This window comes from Chenopodium quinoa, unplaced genomic scaffold, assembly GCF_001683475.1.
Source record: "Chenopodium quinoa cultivar QQ74 unplaced genomic scaffold, ASM168347v1, whole genome shotgun sequence".
Lineage (NCBI taxonomy): Eukaryota > Viridiplantae > Streptophyta > Magnoliopsida > Caryophyllales > Amaranthaceae > Chenopodium > Chenopodium quinoa.
The window spans coordinates 406,372-429,166 of NW_018744890.1; the positions used below are offsets into that span (position 1 = coordinate 406,372).

At 39.1% G+C, this 22,795-nt stretch overlaps 1 protein-coding gene and 1 pseudogene across 1 annotated transcript; one reads left to right on the top strand and one right to left on the bottom strand.

Annotated features, from left to right (window-relative positions):
- Positions 1-223: 223 nt before the first annotated feature.
- On the bottom strand, positions 224-7,886 carry LOC110705967 (glycerophosphodiester phosphodiesterase GDPDL3-like). Its single transcript, XM_021883894.1, has 9 exons — positions 7,541-7,886; positions 6,255-6,548; positions 5,328-5,443; positions 4,690-5,191; positions 3,894-3,932; positions 3,497-3,784; positions 2,136-2,278; positions 1,145-1,625; positions 224-892 (listed from the first exon to the last, which is right to left on the bottom strand). The coding sequence occupies exons 1-9, from the start codon at positions 7,650-7,652 to the stop codon at positions 603-605; spliced, it is 2,265 nt and encodes a 754-aa protein (XP_021739586.1). The 5' UTR covers positions 7,653-7,886; the 3' UTR covers positions 224-602.
- An 8,437-nt stretch (positions 7,887-16,323) lies between these two features.
- On the top strand, positions 16,324-21,703 carry LOC110705931 (annotated as a pseudogene).
- Positions 21,704-22,795: the final 1,092 nt, after the last annotated feature.

Genomic DNA, 22,795 nt, shown 5'->3' on the forward strand with positions numbered 1-22,795 from the left:
GAAGTACAACGATTTATTTTGCGTTGGGTATGAGGGGCGATATTGTGTGAGTATAGCAAGATGAGAGATTCTTTGGACCGACGTGTTGATTTCGCTGGCTGATATGAAGTGTGATTAGTTTAATCAGGAATCAATTTGCCTAATACTCTGTTAACTGTTTTGGTAATGATTGATTGATATGATAATGTGAAATATAAAATGCTTTCAAGTCAATGTAGAAACATAGTATTAACCAAAGAGGGATGATAATTATTAATAAAGAGAATCATACTCAAAGAATAACTATGACTTAATTACCTAACAACAATACAAGAAGGAAGATACAGGGAGTGAACAATCTGAGTATCTGAGACGATATGTACTTCATTTTGCAACTCCGCGATCAGGATAGAAATGATTAAGAATGGGCATAAACCTATGACATAACCTAAACGCTTCCGAATTTGGGGGAGGGGAGGAAAGGGATAGAAAAAATAGAAGCAAAATCACATAATTTAGCTAGAGGAAAAACTTGGATTATGATGAACAGAAGAGAGTATCTGCAGCACCAAACTCCATAAACAATAAAGTCAGTGGGGAAGAATTGCCTTTATGTAATCCTATCAAAACAGCAGAGCAGCAGCTACAATCATGGACAAGAAAGATAACAATGCTGAAGCTGAAATTTGATTCTGGCTGTTTCGTGATGTTTTGGGGGTTTCTGCTGTTGCTGGGGCCGAGGCATTCTTCACAGGAGCAGGGAGAGGCGACTCTGATACATCAGCAACACTGAGGAAAGGATTAGGAGCCTCAGCTGGGGGCATGAAAGACGGGGTAATGAGCTGCATGAGTTGACCAGGCTGAACGGGGCTCATGTATGCCGGTGTGTTTTTCTCATTCAGACACGGATTTTCTGCAAAGGGGGATAAAGAGACATAAATCGTAACCTTGCAGAGTAATGAAGTTGCTGAGCTAAGCATGACAATTTGATATTATGACAGAAGACCCAATATGGATCCTGCTGTTCTCAACGGTACTTAGTAAAAAAAAAAAAAAAAAAGGAAACTATTTTCTTATGACCCATGGAGAAAAGCACTGCTGGAAATTAGTAGGAGAGCAAAGGCAGAAATAAAAAAGAAAGTCTGAAGCCAAAGTTAAATCTTACTCTTATAATCAGCCGCAGTTTTTGGAAAGTCTGTAATGATGCCGTCAACTCCACCTTCCATGACATAAGAATTGATCTCGACAATTGGGTCGGAGAAGAAGTCATATGCTTGGCTGACAAATTCATTCCTGAGAACTTGAACATACACTGCAAGCTTAACTGACTTCAACTGTTGCACAACATTGGTCTCAGTTGTGAGGAATCCCCCACTTGTTGGAAAGATGGACTCCTTATTGACGACTACAGAATCGGCAAAAGCCTTGATAGAGGCTATGGTATTATTCTTAGCTCCACTAATAGGCTCATCGACTTGGTAGACAAGTTCATATTTCTTCCCCTTCATTGCCTTGAGGACAGAGCTGTTGGTGGACTGAATCATAACTTTTTTGGCAGTCGGGCCATTGTACCCACCTTTCTCCAAGGTATCTGATACTGCATTAGTTATACTGTAGCCCTCATTCAGTGCAAGGTAATTTGCATTCTAAATTAGCATCAAGAAAAGACAGGATCAGACCTTATTGAAATCATAATTCCAGTTAAATACACTTAAAATAAATACACTTCAAATGTAGGAAGGGAGTAATCCACAATATTTTCCAATTCACCCAAACCTATGCTTCCAATTGTAAACTACAAAGCCAAAAACTACTTTGAAAACCCAAGCAACATCCATTTGGCCTCTAAGTATCAGTCACACCACTGACACTCTGCCCTTTCCCTTTAAACATATTGCTAGTGTTGCATCTACATTTGCTAATATATTGCATGCACCAGTGGTTAACTACTTTGCTAATTTTATTATTAGTTGGATCGCCCAATGGAAGCCTTGCAGCATGCTATGCATGCCATACTCAGAAAGACATCGAATTGAAAAATCAGGAACTTTGCAGGAAGGTGAAAATGCCTCAAAAAAAAAAAAAAAAAAAGAGGTGAAAAGATAGCCACATATGCATTATGAATAAATACAATGCAGGCCTTATAATACACTCACCTCTATTCTGATCAACACACCATGAAGTGATGTTGCGTTTTTGGCAATATTCAAGAAGTCAGCCAAGGATATAATTTTCCCAACACTTTTGCTTTTAGGATTTCTGTACAGGAAATATTCGGGGAATGGGTTTGATATCACAGCTGCAAGCAAGAAAAAGAAATGAGCAAAATGTCAATGTCAATGCTAATGTTACAAGCAGATAAAGAGTGAGGGGAAACAAAGGGCATCTGGCAAGCATTCATATCATAGAAAAGACTAGTAGTCAAGGCTCACAGAAGAAGCATCTAGCGGAACAAATGTTGAGGTTATGGTGTGAAAATGTTTCACTTTATTCAATTCTTTGTATTTAGCATATAATAAAAGGTACAAAACATCAATAACCTATCTTATAGATGTATGAATCTAATTGTATCAATGTTCCTAACAGTATTATTAAAAGGTTATAATGGGTGAATCATAAGTCGCAGAATGAGTAAAAAACACATTCCAAAACAGCAAGTTCAAAGTCAGTACAGATTATTTTAATTCCATGATTCAGATTCTTAATCAAATCATTGCATATCACAACCATTTTAAAAGAACCAACACAACCAGGAAAAATCAGTCAAATAGTGAAATTGTAGAAAAAGTGATCACTGGAGAAAAAAAGGGGGGGGGGGGAAGGGGGGGAGGGGCTTTGAACAATTTAGGAATATATATTTTAGAATATAGACAGGTACATTAAGTCATCGTTATAATGCCAACTCAAAAAGGTTGTATATATGTACAACTTTGTCACAGGAAAGTACCAGACTCCCAAATATCTTAGAGAAACATCCCATTCCAACACCAGAACTACGAGGTGCTACCTCAAGTATACAAAATTTATAAATTTGAATTCTCATAAATCGAGCCATTAGAGTAAGGCACAAAACCTGAGATAGTAATATAAGGTTGAAAGAACAAGTTTGAAAAAAGAAACCCTAACTTTCAAACTACCCTTTGAGCTAAGCCTCGAATATCAGCACAGGGCAAAGTATAATATAAGGTCACTATTGAATGTCGCATATTCGAATTCCAGTGAAATTTAGACACTTGTTTTCACAGATACGTATCTGAGGAGGATAAACAACCAAATGGTTGAAAACCAAGGGTAAAGTCCTAAGTTATAAATCCCATAATTCCCATTTAAAAGAGCTACAAGTCAGGCCTTCATTTGTCCAGTTTAGACTGAATATCGACTGAGGAACGAAAATTTAAAAATTAAAATTCTCATGAACTTTAGACCCCAGTTTTAAGGGTCAGGAATGATATCAGAGGTATATAAATTAAACAATTGGTAAAAAATAAGACAAAATCACAATTCCAATACCACTTACGAGTCAAGCCTTGAATATCAGTCCACTTTAGACTGAATGAATATATTCCAGGAGCTGACCCAAAATCTTTAATTGTAGTTATTTCACTCCTAAATTGTGTTTGACCGACCAATGTGCTATTCATGAGATTGACAGTGCTTGAACAAAATGGTACCCCGTCTTTTGACATTTGTACATTGCAATCAATCACATCTGCGCCATCTTTAATAGCTTGTTCGTATGCTACATCAGTACAACCAGGGAAGTCTCCACTTGCCCCATGGTGTGATATAACCAAAGTATTCTTGGCTGAAAGAAAACAAAAGAATAGGAATATGTTAGTAATGTCAATGTTTCGATACTTTATGTTAGCTTAGAACACTAAAAAAGTAGAGGCCCAAAAGAAGGAACTTCAAACCTTGAACTGGTGCATTTTTGCCTACATGAGCAAAACACTCTGCAAGAAGTTGACACAAGGTTAGCATTTAAGAAATACATAATTATCAGGCCCAAATACCCAAATATGAGCCCTAGTTGTTTGGCATACAAACACAAAGATTTAACGGACGACTGGAGTGAAGAAGTGTTCCAAATCCACCATAACATTCAAAATAATTAGAATTTTCTCAGGTAATGTAAATAACAAACCATCACACATCTGTCTGCAACGAAGCACAAAATCGGCTGCTAGAGAAACATAATAACTAAGTAGGCTACTAGAGAAGTAAAAACTTGGTATAGGACATTAGGACCCTTTATTCCAAGGGAAATAAAGATGAAAGACACAACAAGGCCTTAGACAATAATACTACAGGAGAATTAAGGTGGATTGCATACAGCAGCACAAGATGTGAAGCTTCATGCCTTCATCAATCTTTTATGTGAAAAAACCCTTGTTATGTAAGGGAATAAAGGGAATGCAGTGGACGCCACATCAATTATCCATTATCAACAAAAAATGAATATATAAATAATAAATAGACAAGCTATAACATCTTCACAAAAGCCATCTAAATTAAGAGAAAAAATATAAAGCAAGCCTTCACCACAACCTCACATCATCATATTACACAACTTTCCTCAATTTTTTTTATGTTTATGATTTATTCAGGGAAATATTTCTGTGATATTTTTTTTTAATTGTAAAACATTTTTAGAACAATTATAGGATAATTAGGTTAGTTATTACACACGGGAGAGAAAATATAGCTAACCTCTAGCTTCTGATGGCGTTAGTGGGAAGTCGGACAGCAGACCATCCACAGAGAAGTCCCCATTATCGATGTAAGAGAGATACTCATTAACTGGGTTGTAACTGTAGTTGTAGGCAAAAGTGGCATCATTAGCAAAATCTGATGCAAAAACTTCAAGCCCAATTTTGTGAGCATCTGCCACCAGAGGAGTATGAGGTTGTAAATATAGAGTTGCGTCAACAGGCCATATGTAAGACTTTGGGACAAGGATTCCGGCAGCAAATTTCTTAATCATGGAGAGATTTTTCAAGAGGGAACCATAAGTCTGATTGGTTGAAGGTTCTGTTGCACCCTTGTCAAGAAATTGAAAAATCAATTTTGTTTTGGTTGCTGCAAATGGCCTTGCAAGTCCTTGCAAAAATTTAACCTCAGAAGATGAGATATGACTCATTATCACTCTCTTGGAAGCGCTAATGACAAAGCTCCTCATGCTCAGTTTGTGCTGGCTATAGAAAGCATCATTCTGCAGAAAGATATTAACATAATAATTTTCATTTCAAAGTTAATGCACGTCAAACGACAAATACATGAGAACATTTATGCCAACATCTAAAATGCAACAAGTAACGAACAGTATCTACATGGAAAAGGCGCTATACCTGAACATTTAACCAGAAACCTGCAGGTTTGTTTTGCATAAACACATCCTCTACAGTCTGAATTTCAAGCGCACTCCCATCAAAATCAGGGCTTCGAGTATAAATTCCTTGAGTCACTGCACCATATCATTAGATAAATCAGTACCAAACATCTAGTTTAAAGAAATGGAATGAAATATGCCAGAAAAGCTCCACATAGATATTTTCAGTGTCCCATATCTCATGCATAATTGGAGGTGGGGGATTCACTTCTGCACAGTTACCCATCCTTTAAGCAAAGAAAAATAGCATTTCACACAGCAGGAATATAAAAGGAACGTAAAAGTAAGAAAAAAAAATACTAAAAAGCTTTATGGCCTAGGCTCCAACATAGGAGATATCACTGCTAATCCCATCCATAAAAGCTCGGTCCCTTGACCCTAGGGGGAATCACACATACATGCTGAAAACTTAAACAACATCCGCCTGAAAACAATAGACCGCATTTGACTTTCTTGACCAAAACTCACTAACTTTGACTGTAAATTTTAGTAAAGTATGCATTAAGCTATCACATGAAAAATTAATTAAGATAAAAGTACAAAAATAAGTTTCATCTTTGCCATTTGAAATCCAATTTGTATTGCACTATTAGCATATTCCAGGCAGTATTTTGTTGGTATAGGTACTTGTAAAAGAATATAATCATATAGTTTTGCATAGAATACATTTAGAAAATGATGATTAAAATGGCAAGGTTTGACAACATTAAATGTGGCTTTTTTAGGTAGTAATATCTCCATGCTCCATAGGAAAGCAAGCACTGGGCACTGCAACTTACAGCAATGGTGTCTCATGAGAAATGGGCATGATAAACAAATTTCAGACAACATGAACACTAGAAGAGTAGAGTAAGGAGCTCATAAGAAGCTGATTTTGAGAGCTTACAAGTGACTTGTGATAGTTCCTTGAGAGTAAAATCAACGGGGAAATACCCTTTTTTACGATCACCATTAAGATTATATGTACTCTCTCTCTTTGGATACACTAAACTAACGGAAGAGGAATTATCCAGCATGATATCTCGGAAGCATATCCCAGCACCATCCTTTGTTAACTGGACGTCACACCATAAGACCAAATCGGGAACACTAGTCATCATTGCCAAATTGTAGGCATAAGAACTAGCTGGAGGGAACAACCCTGAGAATCCATTACGTGCTATGACCAGCGGTGGCGACCCTGAAAAATATTTTCTTCCCCATTAGATAATGTATCATAAGTGAATTAAAATCGAATTGGTGGCACATAAGCCGAGAAAAAAGTACAAAAATATAATAGCAAAACCTCGATGTATGTTTGTGTAAACTTAAAATTATGATTTACGAGTGAATAAATTTTACTTCTCAAACAAAAGGCTAATATACTTATGCTAACTTATGCTAGCATCAAATTATGAATGACCGTAAATCAACATATAAGACACTACAGTATCCATAGACTATGTTGCTCCGACTATCACTTCACCTCAAGTACTCATGTCAGATACTCGAAACATGGACATGAGTCAGTGTATGGCACATAAAACACTTCATTTTGAACAAAATTATGCAAATATTTTATGACAAGGCCATGTCTAACACTTGGACATGTACCCGTATCCAACTCTCCTTGCTGAGTTTGAGTAAAACAATCCACAGGAAGAATAATATGATGATTCTCCAATTCTAATTTCATAGCAATCCTTAATAATTACATCTTGCCAAATTTAGCAGGATCTAGATTCCAACTTTCCAATATAATGTATTATAGGCAACTCTAGCATCAATAACACCAACATTAAAATCCCAACAAATTACACCAATCTCAAATCTAGTACTCTAACAGCATCATCTCCAAGGACTCCAACCTATTGAAACTAATTCATAAAAACTCCATTAATTAATTAACCAGAAAATGAAGTTAAATTAGTTCTTACTTACTTACCCTTCAGATCTCAAACACTTCAGTAAACAAATCACAAAACAAACACAATATAAGCTCAAAACAATTCCAAATCAACCCAGAAATTGAAACTCCATAACTCAACAATCACCTAAAATAGTTGCAACCCAGTTCACAAAATCAAATTTTTAACTAAACCCACATCCCAAAATCATGCAAAAATTCCAGTAAACAGTAAAAATCAACCAGAAATGCTGAAAATCAGGAGAGAGAAAATTAAAATACGGTACCATCAAGAGTAAGCCAATTGCTTTGAGATTTCTGGGCAGAAGAAAACACAGTAAACTGAAGAAGTAGAAAAGCTACTGCAACAGCAACAGTACTATGATTGAAACTACCCATTGCTGGAAAATATTTTCCGGCGAGATATTCTAACGCCGGCGGCGGAGGTTTTGGGAGTAAATTGAAGTGGGTATTAGCAGATGTTGTCGGATTTTAAGTGAGGAAGAAAATGGTGACAAAATTCCAGCTCTAAGAGGAGAGAGAAATAGAGAGAGAAAGTTGAAAAAAACGGGAACTTTACAGGTTGGTGGGGTTTTTAGTGGATTTGAAGTGTATTTATTTTACGTGTTGAATCATAAATATGGAAATTACTACACTAATAAGATGAAATTAGATTTGGGTTGATAAAATAAATTAGAAATTTCAGAAAATGATTGAAGTCAGGTTGTCACAGACAACCATGAAAGATGTGATAGGCGGCTTCAATTGCTGAGCCACTTGATTAGGAGCTAGTATAAGGAGTTTACTGTTTAGACATCCACTCGTGAGTATGATGCATATGAATTGTCAATTTATAATTAACTTTGATGGTTTAGCTCGCTAAGTTAAATTTATAGTTGTGATAAGTTAATGTAGTACTCCGTAATGTAATGTGGGTTGTTTGGCAATTGTCGGTTGACTGGTTTGTTTGGCATGTTTGACCAACTTAATGTTATAGCTGTGTGGATTGACTTTTTGAGTTAGTTGTTCAAGCCACTTATGTACAAAATTATTTGACAAAATTAGTTATGACGATTAACGGTTTATTAGTGAAAAAGTGGACAAATAGACAAAGTTATTCCTATTGGTAAAAGCTAGCTTAAAAGCCAACAACAAACATATTTTTTAGCTGTTTGGCCAAAGTAAAAAAGCTAAAATCTAGGCAAAAAGCTATTTGTCAAACACCCCCAAGGTCTTGTTTGGTGCATGTGAGAAAGTAATTCATTGCCTTCCTTCATTGATTAGTACGGACTAAGATTTATATACAAGAAATACAAATCAATTACATGGTTGATTGTTGCCTAGAATCATGAGTGATCTTTGACCCAATTTATTATGTTACTAACATGTTCATATAAGTGAAAATGATTAAAATATAATGCACTCTTATATGTTACAAGTATATAGCTAGTTGAATAATATCTTTTTCAATTAACCATATTACATAGTAAGGTATAAGATCATCGATCAATTGAATTGAGTATGTAATGTGCAAAAATTGAGAGGCTTGTTCCCTAAGAATCGGGTTGGAGTATTGAATCCTATCAAATCTTATACAAATTGAAGTAGGCTATCAATTTGTTAAAAAAGTTAAGAACAAACTTCATTCAACTTCAAACTATAAATAGAATAATAGCTTTAAAAGCTTCTAGCTATATATCTTGATTATCTCACTATCACTATCACTATCAAAATACACCAAGAGATGTTGGAGTACCTAGCTAAATGACATAAAACACAACAACAACGACTTTGGGCGTCAACCCATATATTACAATATACTCCTACATTACGTTTTGAACGAAAACAAAGTATAAATTATTCTTTCTGCAAGTCGTTGTCTCGTTGATTAGGATATGGACCATGCATGGATGCTAAATTTATAATTGTGTTAAGTTATATAGAATTATTTTTTTGACCTTATTCAAAAATGCTAATAAATTTAGATAATTTCATGAGAAGGTATTGGGTACAGAATGCCGCACGAGGCTGATATATTTTACTAGTTGGCTGATATGTTTCATGTGTTGGCTAATATAATTCATTTGTTGGCTAATATGGTTTTTGTGTTGGCTAATATATTCCTTTTGTTGGCTTATATGTTTTTTTTTAAAAAAATTGATATGTTTCTTTTGTTGGCTGCTATCAGACATTATTTGGCTGATATGTTTCTTTAGTTAGCTGATATCTTTATTTTGTTGGCTGATATGTATATTTTAATTGTTGGCTTATATGTTTCATTTTGTTAGCTGATATGTTTATTTTGTTGGCTTACCTATTGCTTTTGTTTGTTGATTTCATTATTTTGTTAGCTAATATGCTTCATTTGTTGGCTAATATGTTACTTCTATTAGTTGATAAGTACCTTTTGTTGGCTGATATATTCCTCTTGTTTGCTGATATGTATTTTTGTTGGCTGATATATTCCTTTTGTTGGTTGATACGTTTTTATTAATGTCTGATATGTCTCGTTCATTTTAATGGCTGATATGTGTCCTTTGCTAACTAATATGATTAACAACATACAATATACTTTCATTTCCTTCTCTCTCTCCTCTTTCCCCCTCTTCCTCTTGTTCCAATTGAGAATGTGTTCATTGCATTTCCTTCTCTCTCCTCTTTCCTTCTTAAATCAGCCACAAATCCCACGCCACCAGAACCACCTCCAAACTTACACCACCACAGCCAACCACCAACTGATCCCACCGTCCACCGAACCCATCGCACCCACCAACCACTGAACCACCTCCAAACTCACACCACCGCAACCAACCACCTCCAAATTCACACCATCGCAGCCAACCACCCGCACGCATATCGCACAAATCAGCCGATTGCAGTATGAGAAGCCGATTTGGTGGTGCGATGGTGAAGCAATCGAAACGAATTAGCACCCAGACAGTAGTTTCAATTCGAACTGAGAAGCCGCAATATCAAGCGCTTCGATTGCTTGAAGCGGATGGGTTTAAGGAGATTGAAGAAGAGAGATTCGTCGCATGAATTATTGGGTACGAACCGCCACACCCAATTAGGGGTGGCAAACAGACCAGGTCAGGTCGGGTTCGTGTTCGGGTTTTCGTGTTTCGGGTCAGGGAATCCCCAACCTGAACCTGATCCAGTTAAGTTTTCGGGTTGAAAATCTCAACCCGAACCTGATATTTTCGGGTTCAGGTCAACCCGAAAACAACCTGATTTGACCTGACTTTTGTTAATTGTTTTAATTTTTTTTTAGCTGAATAAACTGATTTTTAGCCAAATTTTGTGTTTTCAAACAGTTAACAAAACCTGAATTTTTTACCCAATGTTTTCAATAGTCTAAAATGCCTAATTAACTATTACACACTAAGTCACTAACACGCCAAAATATTCTTAACAAATTACAAACCATAATTAAAAAGAAAAAAATGTCTTTTAATAAACTTTAGTCCTTGTGACTCAAACAATATTCGAAGAAGCATTCTCATCAAATTCTGATAGTTCCGGCGAGGTTTGTGGTGCGTCATCGTTGTCCCCCACCTTAAGCTTCATAACGGATCCACATAGAATTGCCATTTGAGGATCCATATTATCTACAAGAAAAGATAGCAAATTAAAATCAACACATGTACTAAAAATAAAAGATAATTTACAAGTAATATAATAGTTCTAACTCATTTTTTACCTTCCCCAAAATCCCAATCCCTTAAGCAAATTATAGCCTCCACTGTTTCTGATTTTAAAGCACTTCTATAACAATCAAGCACTCGACTTCCAGTACTAAAAGCTAATTCGGAGGCCACAGTTGATACGGGGACAGCAAGAACATCCCTAGCAATTTTTGCTAATATAGGATACCGGACCGAGCAAGTTCTCCAATAAGACAAAATATCAAGGTTGGTGCCTCGGGGGATAAGTGGCTCCTCATAATACATATCAACTTCATATTTGATTGCCACATTTGATTACTCATAGAAAAACTATCAAAATCCTATATACCAAGATTAGATTACATGAGTAGCATGTCACGAAAAATCAAAAAATAAAAATCAGACTATCATACAATAAAATCAGATTATAATATAATAAATCAGATTATAATACAATAAATCAGATTATAATACAATAAATCAAATTATATGAGTAGCATGACGCCATGACACAAAAAATCAGATAATAAAAATCAGATTATAATACAATAAATCACAGATTATAATATAATAAATCAGATATAGTAAAATCAGATTATAATAAAATCAGATTATAAAAAATCAGATTATTAAATCAGGATATGTTTTCACTTGCAATAAAGGTAAATGCATCAGAAAGACAGAAACTCAGAAAGTTTTTTACCATCATAAAATCATCGGAAGCTTCATTAGCATTGGAAGCATTAGCAGTGGGAATAACTGACAAGCGCACTTTAGGGCGCGCTTTAGAGCATATTTTAGGATGATTTTGGATGTATTTGGGGCCGCTTTGGCCGATTATTACCTTGTTATGCTTACGTTCCCCATATTACGTGCTTCACGGGTTTTCGGTTTGTTTTTGATGTGTTTTCAGGTAATATCAACCGAGTTTAATCGGATCCCGATCCCTTGATGCGTAACCGAGCTAGCCTTGACCGGAGTCCGAGGAGTTAAGGAAGTTCAAGTGTCGTGCATTGATTACATAGCACAGGCAGCACGGCCGTGTTACCATAGGCACACCCGTGCTGGCCTATAAGCAAGCAACCCTAGGCAAGGCAGCACGGCCGTGCAAGCCAATAGCACGGCCGTGTCAGTATCCACGCACCCGCACGGCCGTGCAGGCCATTAGCACGGCCGTGCCAGATGTTGCCCGTGCCCGTGTCAGCTTCAGTATGTGCCCCGTGCTAGAGCATATTCAGCACGTCCGTGTCATTTTTAGCACGGCCGTGCCAGGAAGCTGCACGGTCGTGCCATATATAGCACGGTCGTGCCAATTTGAAGAAGAAACCCGGTTTGCTTACTGACAAGCTAGCACGGCCGTGCCAAATACAGCACGGCCGTGCTGATCCAGGATTAACTGCGGGCTTGACTTCTCCGCATTAAAAGACGTATATAAGACCCAACTTTAAGAGGATTCCAAGGACAGTTTTAGAGATAGTTTGGAGAGCCTTTGTAGAGAGTTATTGGAGAACGTTCTTAGTATTAGAGATTCATTAGTTTTCTTAGAGATTATTCTAGAGATTTTAGTTTTCTTGGATTGATTTGAAGCAAGATTTGTGAAGATTCTTTGTATTATTCATTGACGACGGATATCAAAGTTCTGAACTTTTCCATTGATCGCATCAATACAATTGGTATTATTCATTCTTGTTTATTAATCAAGCTTTATTATTCCTTAATCAGAATTCATGTTTATATCTATTATGCTTTTGGAATTCATTATTACTTTGATTATGAGTATGTGTGAGTAGTCTCCTAGCTAGGGTTTCGGGATGAAACCCGGCCTAGGTAATCTATGTAATTGAGGATTGATTTTGATAAACGGATTGTGATTAAATTGATTATATGCGATTGCATGTTAATTCATTATAATAGGAGTAGCTAACCTAGAATCTTGAATTTGATTGCATGATATTCTTGATTTGAACGAGAGATTGTGAATTGAGTATTTCATTATTGAATGTGGTTTGATAATGTATCGAGTAATGTTAAGTGCATGAGAAATCCAAGCTTAGTATTGCCCGTTGTCTTCCTATCACATGATATTGATCAGACTTATAGTCTTTGCATATCCCGTTTGTCTCTGTGATTCCTTGTTGTTTAGTTACCAGTGGTTAGGCGGATTTCCGTTCTCCCTAGTGTCTTAGTTTATTGATTTATTCCATCTTATTAGTAGTATTTTAGAACACCATTTTCCATTGATTTCAAACTAGCTTAGGTTTAAGATTGATTTGCAATTACTCTCGTTCCTCGTGGACCGAACCTTTATTTGCCATTGTACTTGGTTATAGGGTGTTCGTATAAGTATTGTTTGATTGAGAGTTAGATTGTAGTGACCGATTTAACCCTTGTCAAAATGGCGCCGTTGCCGGGGAACGGTGTTTGTTAATTGCTTTTTGATTTCTTGAGTCTAGTTCATCATAAAAAAGCACAAAAAGATTTTTCCCTTTTGGCTACACTTGTATCCCTGCTATTTAATTGGTTTGGTTAGTGTGTATGCGCAGGTCTAAACAGAGAGAATTAATACCCTTCGATCCAGAAATCGAAAGAACTTTGAAGAGCAATCGTAAATCTCGATTGACGTCATCAAACTCTCAAGGAAAGGAACACAACACACAACAGGTTCCAATGGCAGACATACCGCGCCAACCCAATCGGCCAGCACCACGACCCCTTAAGGAGTTGGGAACTCCTGGGGCGTATAGAGCTTCAAGTGGGATTGCTCCACCCACTACTGAGGCCAATGATTTCGAGATCCGGCCGGCTATGATCACCCTCATCGAGAGAAGGCAGTTTAGTGGTGCCAAGCATGAGAGCCCTTTGGCTCATTTGAACGAATTTGAGAAGTACTGCAATACCATCAAGGTTAATGGGGTGAATCAAGAGTTCGTGAGATTGAAGCTCTTCCCCTTTTCACTTATTGGGAGAGCTCTCGAATGGTTAGAGAAGGAGGTGAAGCCGAACCCTCTACACACTTGGGATGATGTCACGACAGCATTCTTGGGAAGATTTTATTCCCAAAAGAAGACGGCCGATGCTAGAGCTTTGATCCAGGGATTTCGGCAAAGGAGTGGGGAGTCAATCTACGAAGCATGGGAAAGGTACAAGGAGTATCAAAGAGAGTGCCCACACCACGGAATCCCAACATATCAAGTTTTACAGATTTTCTATGGAGGATTGAGTCCTCAAGGGAAGACCAGTTTGGATGCGGGAGCAGGTGGCCCCATTATGAACAAAACCGAAGAAGAAGTCATTGATATCATAGAAGATGTGGTACGACACCACATGGATTGGCAAGATGGAGAGCGAGAGGCCATGAGCAAGAGTGGAGGAGCGGTCTTGATAACTTGCTATTTTATGCGGTTTTAGGGCGTATTTAAACCTAGTTTACCTGAACAAATTTGTGTTTTGGTTCACTTTTACCCTATTATTATGCAATTTTTGTGTATCCTATGCTTCACGGGTTGTTAGTGTTTTTGTTGAGATTTTAGGTCCAAAGACGACCAAATGAAGCCCATGGTTACCAAACCGAGGTTAGAAGCAAGGAAATGATGGAAAGAATCCAAGTACAAGAGCATCGTAGAAGAAAACACGAAGAAAAGGGCCCAGAAGACCCTGCACGGCCGTGCAAGATGTTGCACGTCCGTGCAGGAGTGCAGACCTGAACCCATCTTTCTGCCAAGGCCTGCACGGACGTGCCAAATATTGCACGTCCGTGCAGATGATGCAGCACGGACGTGCTTCCGTGATTATGAGGCAGCACGGACGTGCCAAATATTGCACGTCCGTGCAGATGATGCAGCACGGACGTGCCAAAGGTGCACGCCCGTGCAGATGATGCAGCACGGACGTGCCAAAGGTGCACGCCCGTGCTGCAGCAGGTCGTCTTAAACTGAGTTTCTGCCTTGGTCTGCACGGACGTGCCAACTTCAGCACGTCCTTGGAGACCTACAGTTTACCCGTTTCTTGTTTTCTCCGTCCTCTTATTTTAGGGGGTAGTATAAATAGCCCCTTTGGACCATTTTAGAGGGGCTCCCAATTTTTTTTTCCAGATTTTCATACTCCTCTTAGTTTGAAACACAAAAATCCTCAAATTAGCATAGATTTTAGTTCTTGTTTTGAAGGTTTTCAATCCAATCATTGTAGAAGACAAGTTCCACCATTGTTAGTCAATTATTGAAGTTTCTAGTAATTTTTCTTACTCTTTCTTTCTCTCTTCTATCTTTAATTCTTGCTTTTTATTAATTGTTTGGTTGTTCTTTGCATGTTTAATTGTTAGATTCTACTTAATTCTTAGTTTTAATTTGTTCATGAATTCCTTGAAATCTTTAATTGCTTTAACTTCCATGGATTGTGAGTAGTCTAATTTCTAGGGTTTGGGTGAACCCTCAATGTAATCACCAACACTTGTTGCATGTACTAATTTGTTAATTGTGGGGTGTTAATTAGTTGAGTTTAAGAGGTTTCATTGTTAATTCTTGTAATTGGCCATTGCTTGAATTATTTATCTAGCTTCCTCAACGAAGGATCGAGAGATGAACTTGAGGAAGCTCCCTTATGCTTGATTGACTTGATTTGCCATGAGAATAGGAATTTCTAGTCAAGGGAATTTGCATGTTATCGTGAGGATGTTTTAACACTTGTTTCTTGCCCATAATCACGAGAGTAGGTTAGGGTTTTGATGTCAAGTAATCCCTCTAGCTTGAGAGAGTAGTTGGGTGCATTTGATAACTTCCCCTAATTTATCCCCTAAATCATCATTTCTATGCATGCTACTTGTGGTCCGTGATGAAGTTGAGTGGTGTAACCCATGCCCTAGGCCTTCTTAATATTGTTAATCACCTCTTAGAATTAGTTGATTTGAATTAGAATAGTGTGACGTAATACCAACTTAAAACCCCCGACTTAATCTAGCTTGTTTAAACAATAACATTTGGTGGTTGATTCAACGCCTCTCATGGGTTCGACCCTTTCTTGCCCTTGCTACTAGTTTAGTAGGATCGAGTTAGGTCTTATTTCTTGATAGGTTGACGACGTCCTATCAAGTTTTGGCGCCGTTGCCGGGGAGGCAAAGTCACATTGAATAAGTTATTGTTGAATGAGTCTAGATTTGTGTATATGTATATAATCTTCTTGTTTTGTTTTTGTTTAAGCGTGTTTACTTTGTGATAGTCATTGCTAACGTTTTCCTTAGCTTTGTTTGACTGTGCATGACACGGAGGAGTAAGCAATCACCGCTTATCCCCGTAGATCCGGAGTTAAATAGAACTTTGAGGAACGTAAGAAGGCTCCTACAAGGCACGCCGGATTTTTCTCTAGCTTATACGGATTCCGAGTCGGAGGATAATCTTGACAACGAGCAAGAGATGGCCAACCCACCGCCTCCTCCACTTCTACAAGACTATGACCACCCCGATGCATTCCAACTTCGGAGTGGCATACTTCTTCCCACCACCAATGCAAACAACTATGAGTTCTCTCCTCAACTCATAAGGATGATCCAAAGTGAACAGTTCGGGGGGAGTGCAAATGAGTGCCCTCTAGCTCATTTAGACAACTTCCTTGAGTTGTGCACTACCATCAAGCAAAACAACCTCACGGAGGAATTCATTTGGATGCATATGTTTCGGTTCTCTCTTAGGGACAAGGCTAAGTGTTGGTTGAGGTCCGTGAAAGAAGGATCCTTAACAACATGGGAAGAGGTTACCAAAGCATTTCTTGGGAAGTTTTGTCCGCCCGAAAAGACCGCGGAATCGAGAAGGAAGATTACAAGCTTCACTCAAGAGGATGATGAAACCTTAGGTGAAGCATGGGAAAGATTCAAGGATCTAAAGAGGAAGTGCCCACACCATGGGTTGCCTTTATGGATGATTATTCAAAGCTTCTATGACGGTCTCACTCCTACCTCAAGGGCCAATCTTGACAACGGAGCCGGTGGTAGTCTTAAAAAGCTACCGGTGGAAGAAGCCGAGAATATGATTGAAGAAGTTGCAAGGCATTACGCCTATAGATATGATAGAAGAGAAAGTCAACCGAAGAAGAAAGGTATGCATGAGTTGAGTGCAATAGATCTCATTGCCTCAAAGTTTGATATGCTAGCTCACAAGCTAGACCAAGCAACCTCCTCAAGCGGTACCTCCTCTTCACAACCACAACCACAAGTCATGTCTTGTGAGACTTGTGGGGGTAATGATCACATGGCTTCATATTGCAATGCTACTAATGAGCAAGTTGCGGCCGTGAACCAAAGAAATGAGCAACCTTTCAATCAAGGTTGGAGGCAACAAAACCAAGGGTGGAGACAACCCAATCAAAACCAACAATCCAACTACAACAACCCTCCTCAAAACATCTACAACCAAAATCAACAAAATCACCAAGCCCCATACCGCCATCCAAACCAACAAAGACAGCAATTCAACCAACAACCTCCTCCACCCCAAAAGACTTCCCTTGAGGCCGCTCTTGAGTCTTTCATAAATCAACAAGGGAAGAGCAATGCAGAAATGAGCTCCAACATCCAACAACTTCAAGCGCACAACAAAATAATTGAGAATCAACTAACTCAAATTGCACAACAAGTTGGGAGTTCTACCTCCAATGCTAGTGGTCAATTTCCAAGCTCAACGGTTGTGAACCCGAAGGAGCATGTCAAGGCTATCACATTGAGGTCCGGGAGAGGGTATGAAGGTCCGGTAATGAGTGAAGATGTGCCACAAAAGAGAGATGAGGGTGTGGAGGTGAGAAGTGAGAATGATGTTGAAAATGAGGTGGTAGAAGTTGAGAGAAAAGAAAAAGAAAAGAGTGTTGAGGGAGACACAAAGAAAGGAGAGGGAGTTGAAGTTGAAGTGGAGAAACCCCCAATGAGAGTCTACAAGCCACCTATTCCTTTCCCTCATAGGTTGGTAGAGAAAAAATTGAATGAGAAGTTTTCAAAGTTCCTTGAGGTCATGAGAGGGCTCCAAGTGAACATTCCCTTTCTTCATGCTATGTCACAAATGCCTACATATGCGAAATTTTTAAAAGATCTCTTGTCCAACAAAAGTAGGCTTGAAGAGAGTGCAACCATCTCCCTTCCAATGGAGGTGAGCGCAATCATTCAAAACAAGCTTCCCCGAAAGCTTGGTGACCCGGGTAGCTATGCAATTCCGGTGAAGATTGGAGATATGGAAGCCATGGATGCTCTTTGTGATCTTGGGGCAAGTGTAAGCTTGATGCCCTTCTCAATTGCGAAAAATTTAAAAGTTGGTGAGATGAAGCCAACAAGAATCTCAATACAATTAGCCGATCGTTCGGTTAGATTACCAATGGGAATACTTGAAGATGTACCGGTACAAGTGGGAAGAGTTTTTGTACCTTGTGACTTTGTGGTGATGGAAATGGAGGAGGACAACAAGGTTCCTCTCATTTTGGGAAGGCCGTTCTTGAACACGGCGGGAGTGGTAATTGATATGAAACAAGGCAAGCTAACATTGAATGTGGGAGATGAGAAAATTTCTTTCTCATTCTCGCAAGCCATGAGGAAGCCTATGTATGAGGATATCAATAGAATCGATACTCTTGACCGAGAAGTGGAGGAATTGAAGATGATGAACAATAGCAAAGATACTCTACAAGCGATCCTCACGGAAAGTTTGTACAATGATGATGATGAAGCTAAGGGGTACAAGTTGTTGCTAGACCAACCCCTACATGGCAAGGCAAGGGAGTTTGAAGCACTTAAGGTGGAGGTAAAAGAGGAGAGGTCTACGCCTCCTCCTAAGGTTGAACTTAAACCCCTTCCCCCTTCACTTAAATACGTTTTTCTTGATGATAATGAGACTTATCCCGTTATTGTCAATACCAACCTTGATGACACTTCCCTTGAGAAACTCCTAGTTGTGTTGAGGGAGTATAGGAGTGTCATTGGGTATGCCATTGATGACATTAAGGGGATAAGTCCCACGATATGCATGCACAAGATTTTGCTTGATAATGATCATGACTCCTCAATTGAGCACCAAAGAAGGCTCAACCCCAACATGAAAGAAGTTGTTAAAAAAGAGGTTTTGAAACTTCTTGAAGCGGGCATAATCTACCCTATCTCCGATAGCAAGTGGGTTAGCCCGGTTCAAGTTGTTCCAAAAAAAGGGGGCATGACCATTATCAAGAACGATAAGGGTGAGACCATTTCTACAAGGTCGGTCACCGGGTGGAGAATGTGCATAGACTATCGAAAATTGAACAAATCCACTCGGAAGGACCACTTCCCTCTCCCCTTTATCGATCAAATCTTGGAAAGGTTGGCATCACATAGTCACTATTGCTTCTTGGATGGGTATTCGGGATTCCTCCAAATCCCTATCCTACCCGAGGATCAAGAGAAGACTACATTCACATGCCCTTTTGGCACCTTTGCTTATCGAAGGATGCCATTTGGATTATGTAATGCACCTTCTACATTTCAAAGGTGTATGATGTCTATCTTTTCCGACATGCTTGAATCATCAATCGAGGTATTCATGGATGACTTTTCTGTTTGCGGTTCATCTTTTGACACTTGCCTAAGTAATTTGATTAAAGTGTTAAAAAGATGTCAAGAGGTGAACCTTGTGCTTAATTGGGAAAAATGTCATTTCATGGTTGAAGAGGGTATTGTGTTGGGACATGTTGTTTCTAGTAGGGGCATTGAGGTTGATCGTGCCAAAATTGAGGTTATTGAGCGCCTCCCTCCCCCAACTAATGTGAAGGGTATAAGGAGTTTTCTTGGACACGCGGGTTTTTACCGCCGGTTCATTAAAGATTTTTCCAAAATCGCTAAGCCGCTCACTCAATTGTTGGTAAAGGATGCCCCTTTTGTGTTTTCTAATGATTGTTTGCTAGCCTTTGATAGGTTGAAGGAAGCTTTGATCACGGCTCCCATCATTCAACCACCGAATTGGGAGCTCCCTTTTGAACTCATGTGTGATGCTTCGGACTATGCCGTTGGATCTGTGCTTGGGCAAAGGAAGGATAAAAAGCTCCATGCCATCTATTACACTAGCAAAACTCTTGATGAAGCACAAAGAAACTACACAACGACTGAAAAAGAGCTCCTAGCCATCGTCCATGCTATCGAAAAGTTTAGGTCTTACTTGGTGGGCTCCAAAGTTATAGTCTTCACCGACCATGCGGCTTTGAAGTACTTGCTGTCCAAGAAGGACGCTAAACCAAGGTTGATTAGGTGGGTCTTGCTCTTATAAGACTACGATATAGAAATTCGGGACAAGAAGGGTGCCGAGAATGTAGTAGCCGATCATCTCTCACGGCTACCGATCGTAGAAGGTGAAATTGAAGCTTTGCCAATTGATGATTCATTCCCGGATGATCAATTATTCGCAATCATTCAAACCCCGGCCCCATGGTTTGCGGATATTGCAAATTACTTGGCTTGCTCCATCCTTCCTCCCGACCTCACCTATCAACAAAAGCGGAAGTTCCTCCATGATGTCCGCCAATACTTTTGGGATGACCCCTTGCTCTTCAAACAAGGTGTTGATGGTCTTTTTAGAAGGTGTGTCCCCGACGATGAAATTCATGAAGTTATCACAATGTGTCACTCCTCACCTTGTGGAGGACATATGAGTGCTAACAAGACATTGGCGAGAATATTGCAATGCGGTTTCTATTGGCCCTCTATGTTCAAGGACGTATGGGGAGTTGTTAAAGCTTGTGACCGGTGTCAAAGGACCGGTAATTTGTCAAGAAAGAATGAAATGCCTTTGAATAACATTTTAGAGCTGGAAATTTTCGATGTGTGGGGAATAGATTTTATGGGACCTTTCCCATCCTCTTTTGGGAACAAATACATTTTGGTGGCCGTCGACTATGTATCAAAGTGGGTTGAAGCGGTTGCATCTCCTACGAATGATGCTAAGGTAGTGGTCAAGTTGTTCAAGAAAGTCATTTTCCCTAGGTTTGGTGTGCCACGTGCCGTAATAAGTGATGGAGGATCGCACTTTGCAAAGCGATCTTTCAAGGCTCTCCTTGAAAAATACGGAGTGAGGCACAAGGTGTCATTGGCTTACCACCCTCAAACAAGTGGTCAAGCTGAAATTTCAAATAGGGAGATTAAGTTGATACTAGAGAAGACGGTGAATAGGTCAAGGAAGGATTGGTCATCAAGGTTGGATGATGCTCTATGGGCCTACCGCACCGCCTTCAAGACTCCTATTGGCACCACCCCTTACAAGCTCGTTTATGGGAAATCATGCCATCTACCGGTGGAACTGGAACATCGTGCGCACTGGGCTATCAAAACCTTGAATTTTGATATCCAATCCGCCGGAGAAAAGAGGATGCTTGACCTCCATGCCTTGGAAGAGTTGAGGTTAGATGCATATGAGAGTGCAAAGATCTACAAGGAGAAGACCAAAGCATGGCACGACAAGCACATCAACAAGAGAGAGTTCAAGGAGGGTGACAAGGTCTTGCTATTTAACTCCCGGTTGAAGTTGTTTCCGGGAAAGCTAAAATCAAGATGGAGTGGCCCTTTCACCATTACAAAGGTATTCGCATATGGCGCCATTGAGATTTCCAACGACAAAGGTGAACCATTCAAAGTTAATGGCCAAAGGTTGAAAGCATACTTCGATGGTTTCGTGCAAGAAGAAACAAAGGTAGTTCATTTAGATGAATTTGATATCCCTCGTGGTTGAAAAAGTAATATGGTCAAGCTAGTGACAATAAAGAAGCGCTTCCGGGAGGCAACCCGAGTATTTTAGTAATTTTTCTTAAAAAAAAAAAAAAAAAAAAAAAAGGGAGAGTAAACGTGCCTGCCAATCAGCACGGACGTGCTGAAAATGGCACGTCCGTGTTTAGGAAGGCAGAAAGTTGAGAAGTATTCTGCCAAGTTAAGCACGTCCGTGCAAGATACAGCACGTCCGTGCCAAAAGCAGCACGTCCGTGCCAAAAGCAGCACGTCCGTGCCGATAATGGCACGTCCGTGCTTTTACAGGCAGAAAGTTAAGCACGTTCTGACTTGAGCTGCACGTCCGTGCATACCAAGTATTTAAGGTCGAAACTGCTCGAAAAAAAAAAAAGAAAAAAAGCCACAATTTTTTTTGTTCTTCCTCTCAAACCCACGGTTCTCCTCCTTCTCTCTAACCCCTCTTACTCCTCCTCTCAACCCTCAAACACTCAAATTCTCACCCAAAATTCAACATTTCCCACCATAATCAACACTCCTTTTCAACAAAAACGCAAAATACTACTCCTTTCTCCAATCTTCAACCCAAAAATCACCCATTAACCGAAACCCTAATAAGAAAAAAATCAATTTGGGGGTTTTCTTTTGGATTGAAATTTTAACAATTGGTTGAAGGAAAAGGTTCAAGCAAGGGAAAGGAAGGCTAGGAAGGTTCATTTGCGGGTTTTACACCCACGTTAAGCTCGGTATAATCGTTCCTTCCACTTACTATTTCCATACTTGAAACTTGTTGTTTTGTGCTTATTTTTGCTTGCAATCTTGGTTGAATTGATAGTTGTTGAGTATTTGTGCTTTTATGTAAAGCATTATGGGTTTAATTGAATATTGTGAGGATTAATTGTTTAGGTTTTGTGAGTTTTTGTGATTGTGTGGATTATTCTTTGTGGTGTCCTTTGGTGTGGCTAAGTCTTGGGTTGTTGACCTTAAAATTACTTGGTGAATTGGTTTAGTGTCTTGATCTCTTTGTGTGGCGGGTTTAGTCATTCTAAATAAAATAAAATAAAAACAACCATGTCAAGAAGAAACCAATCCCGAAACACCTCTTCCCTTAGATTTAGGAACCCATCGCCTCCTCCTCCCGTTGATCCATCGCAAGTGGACACAATGGGAAT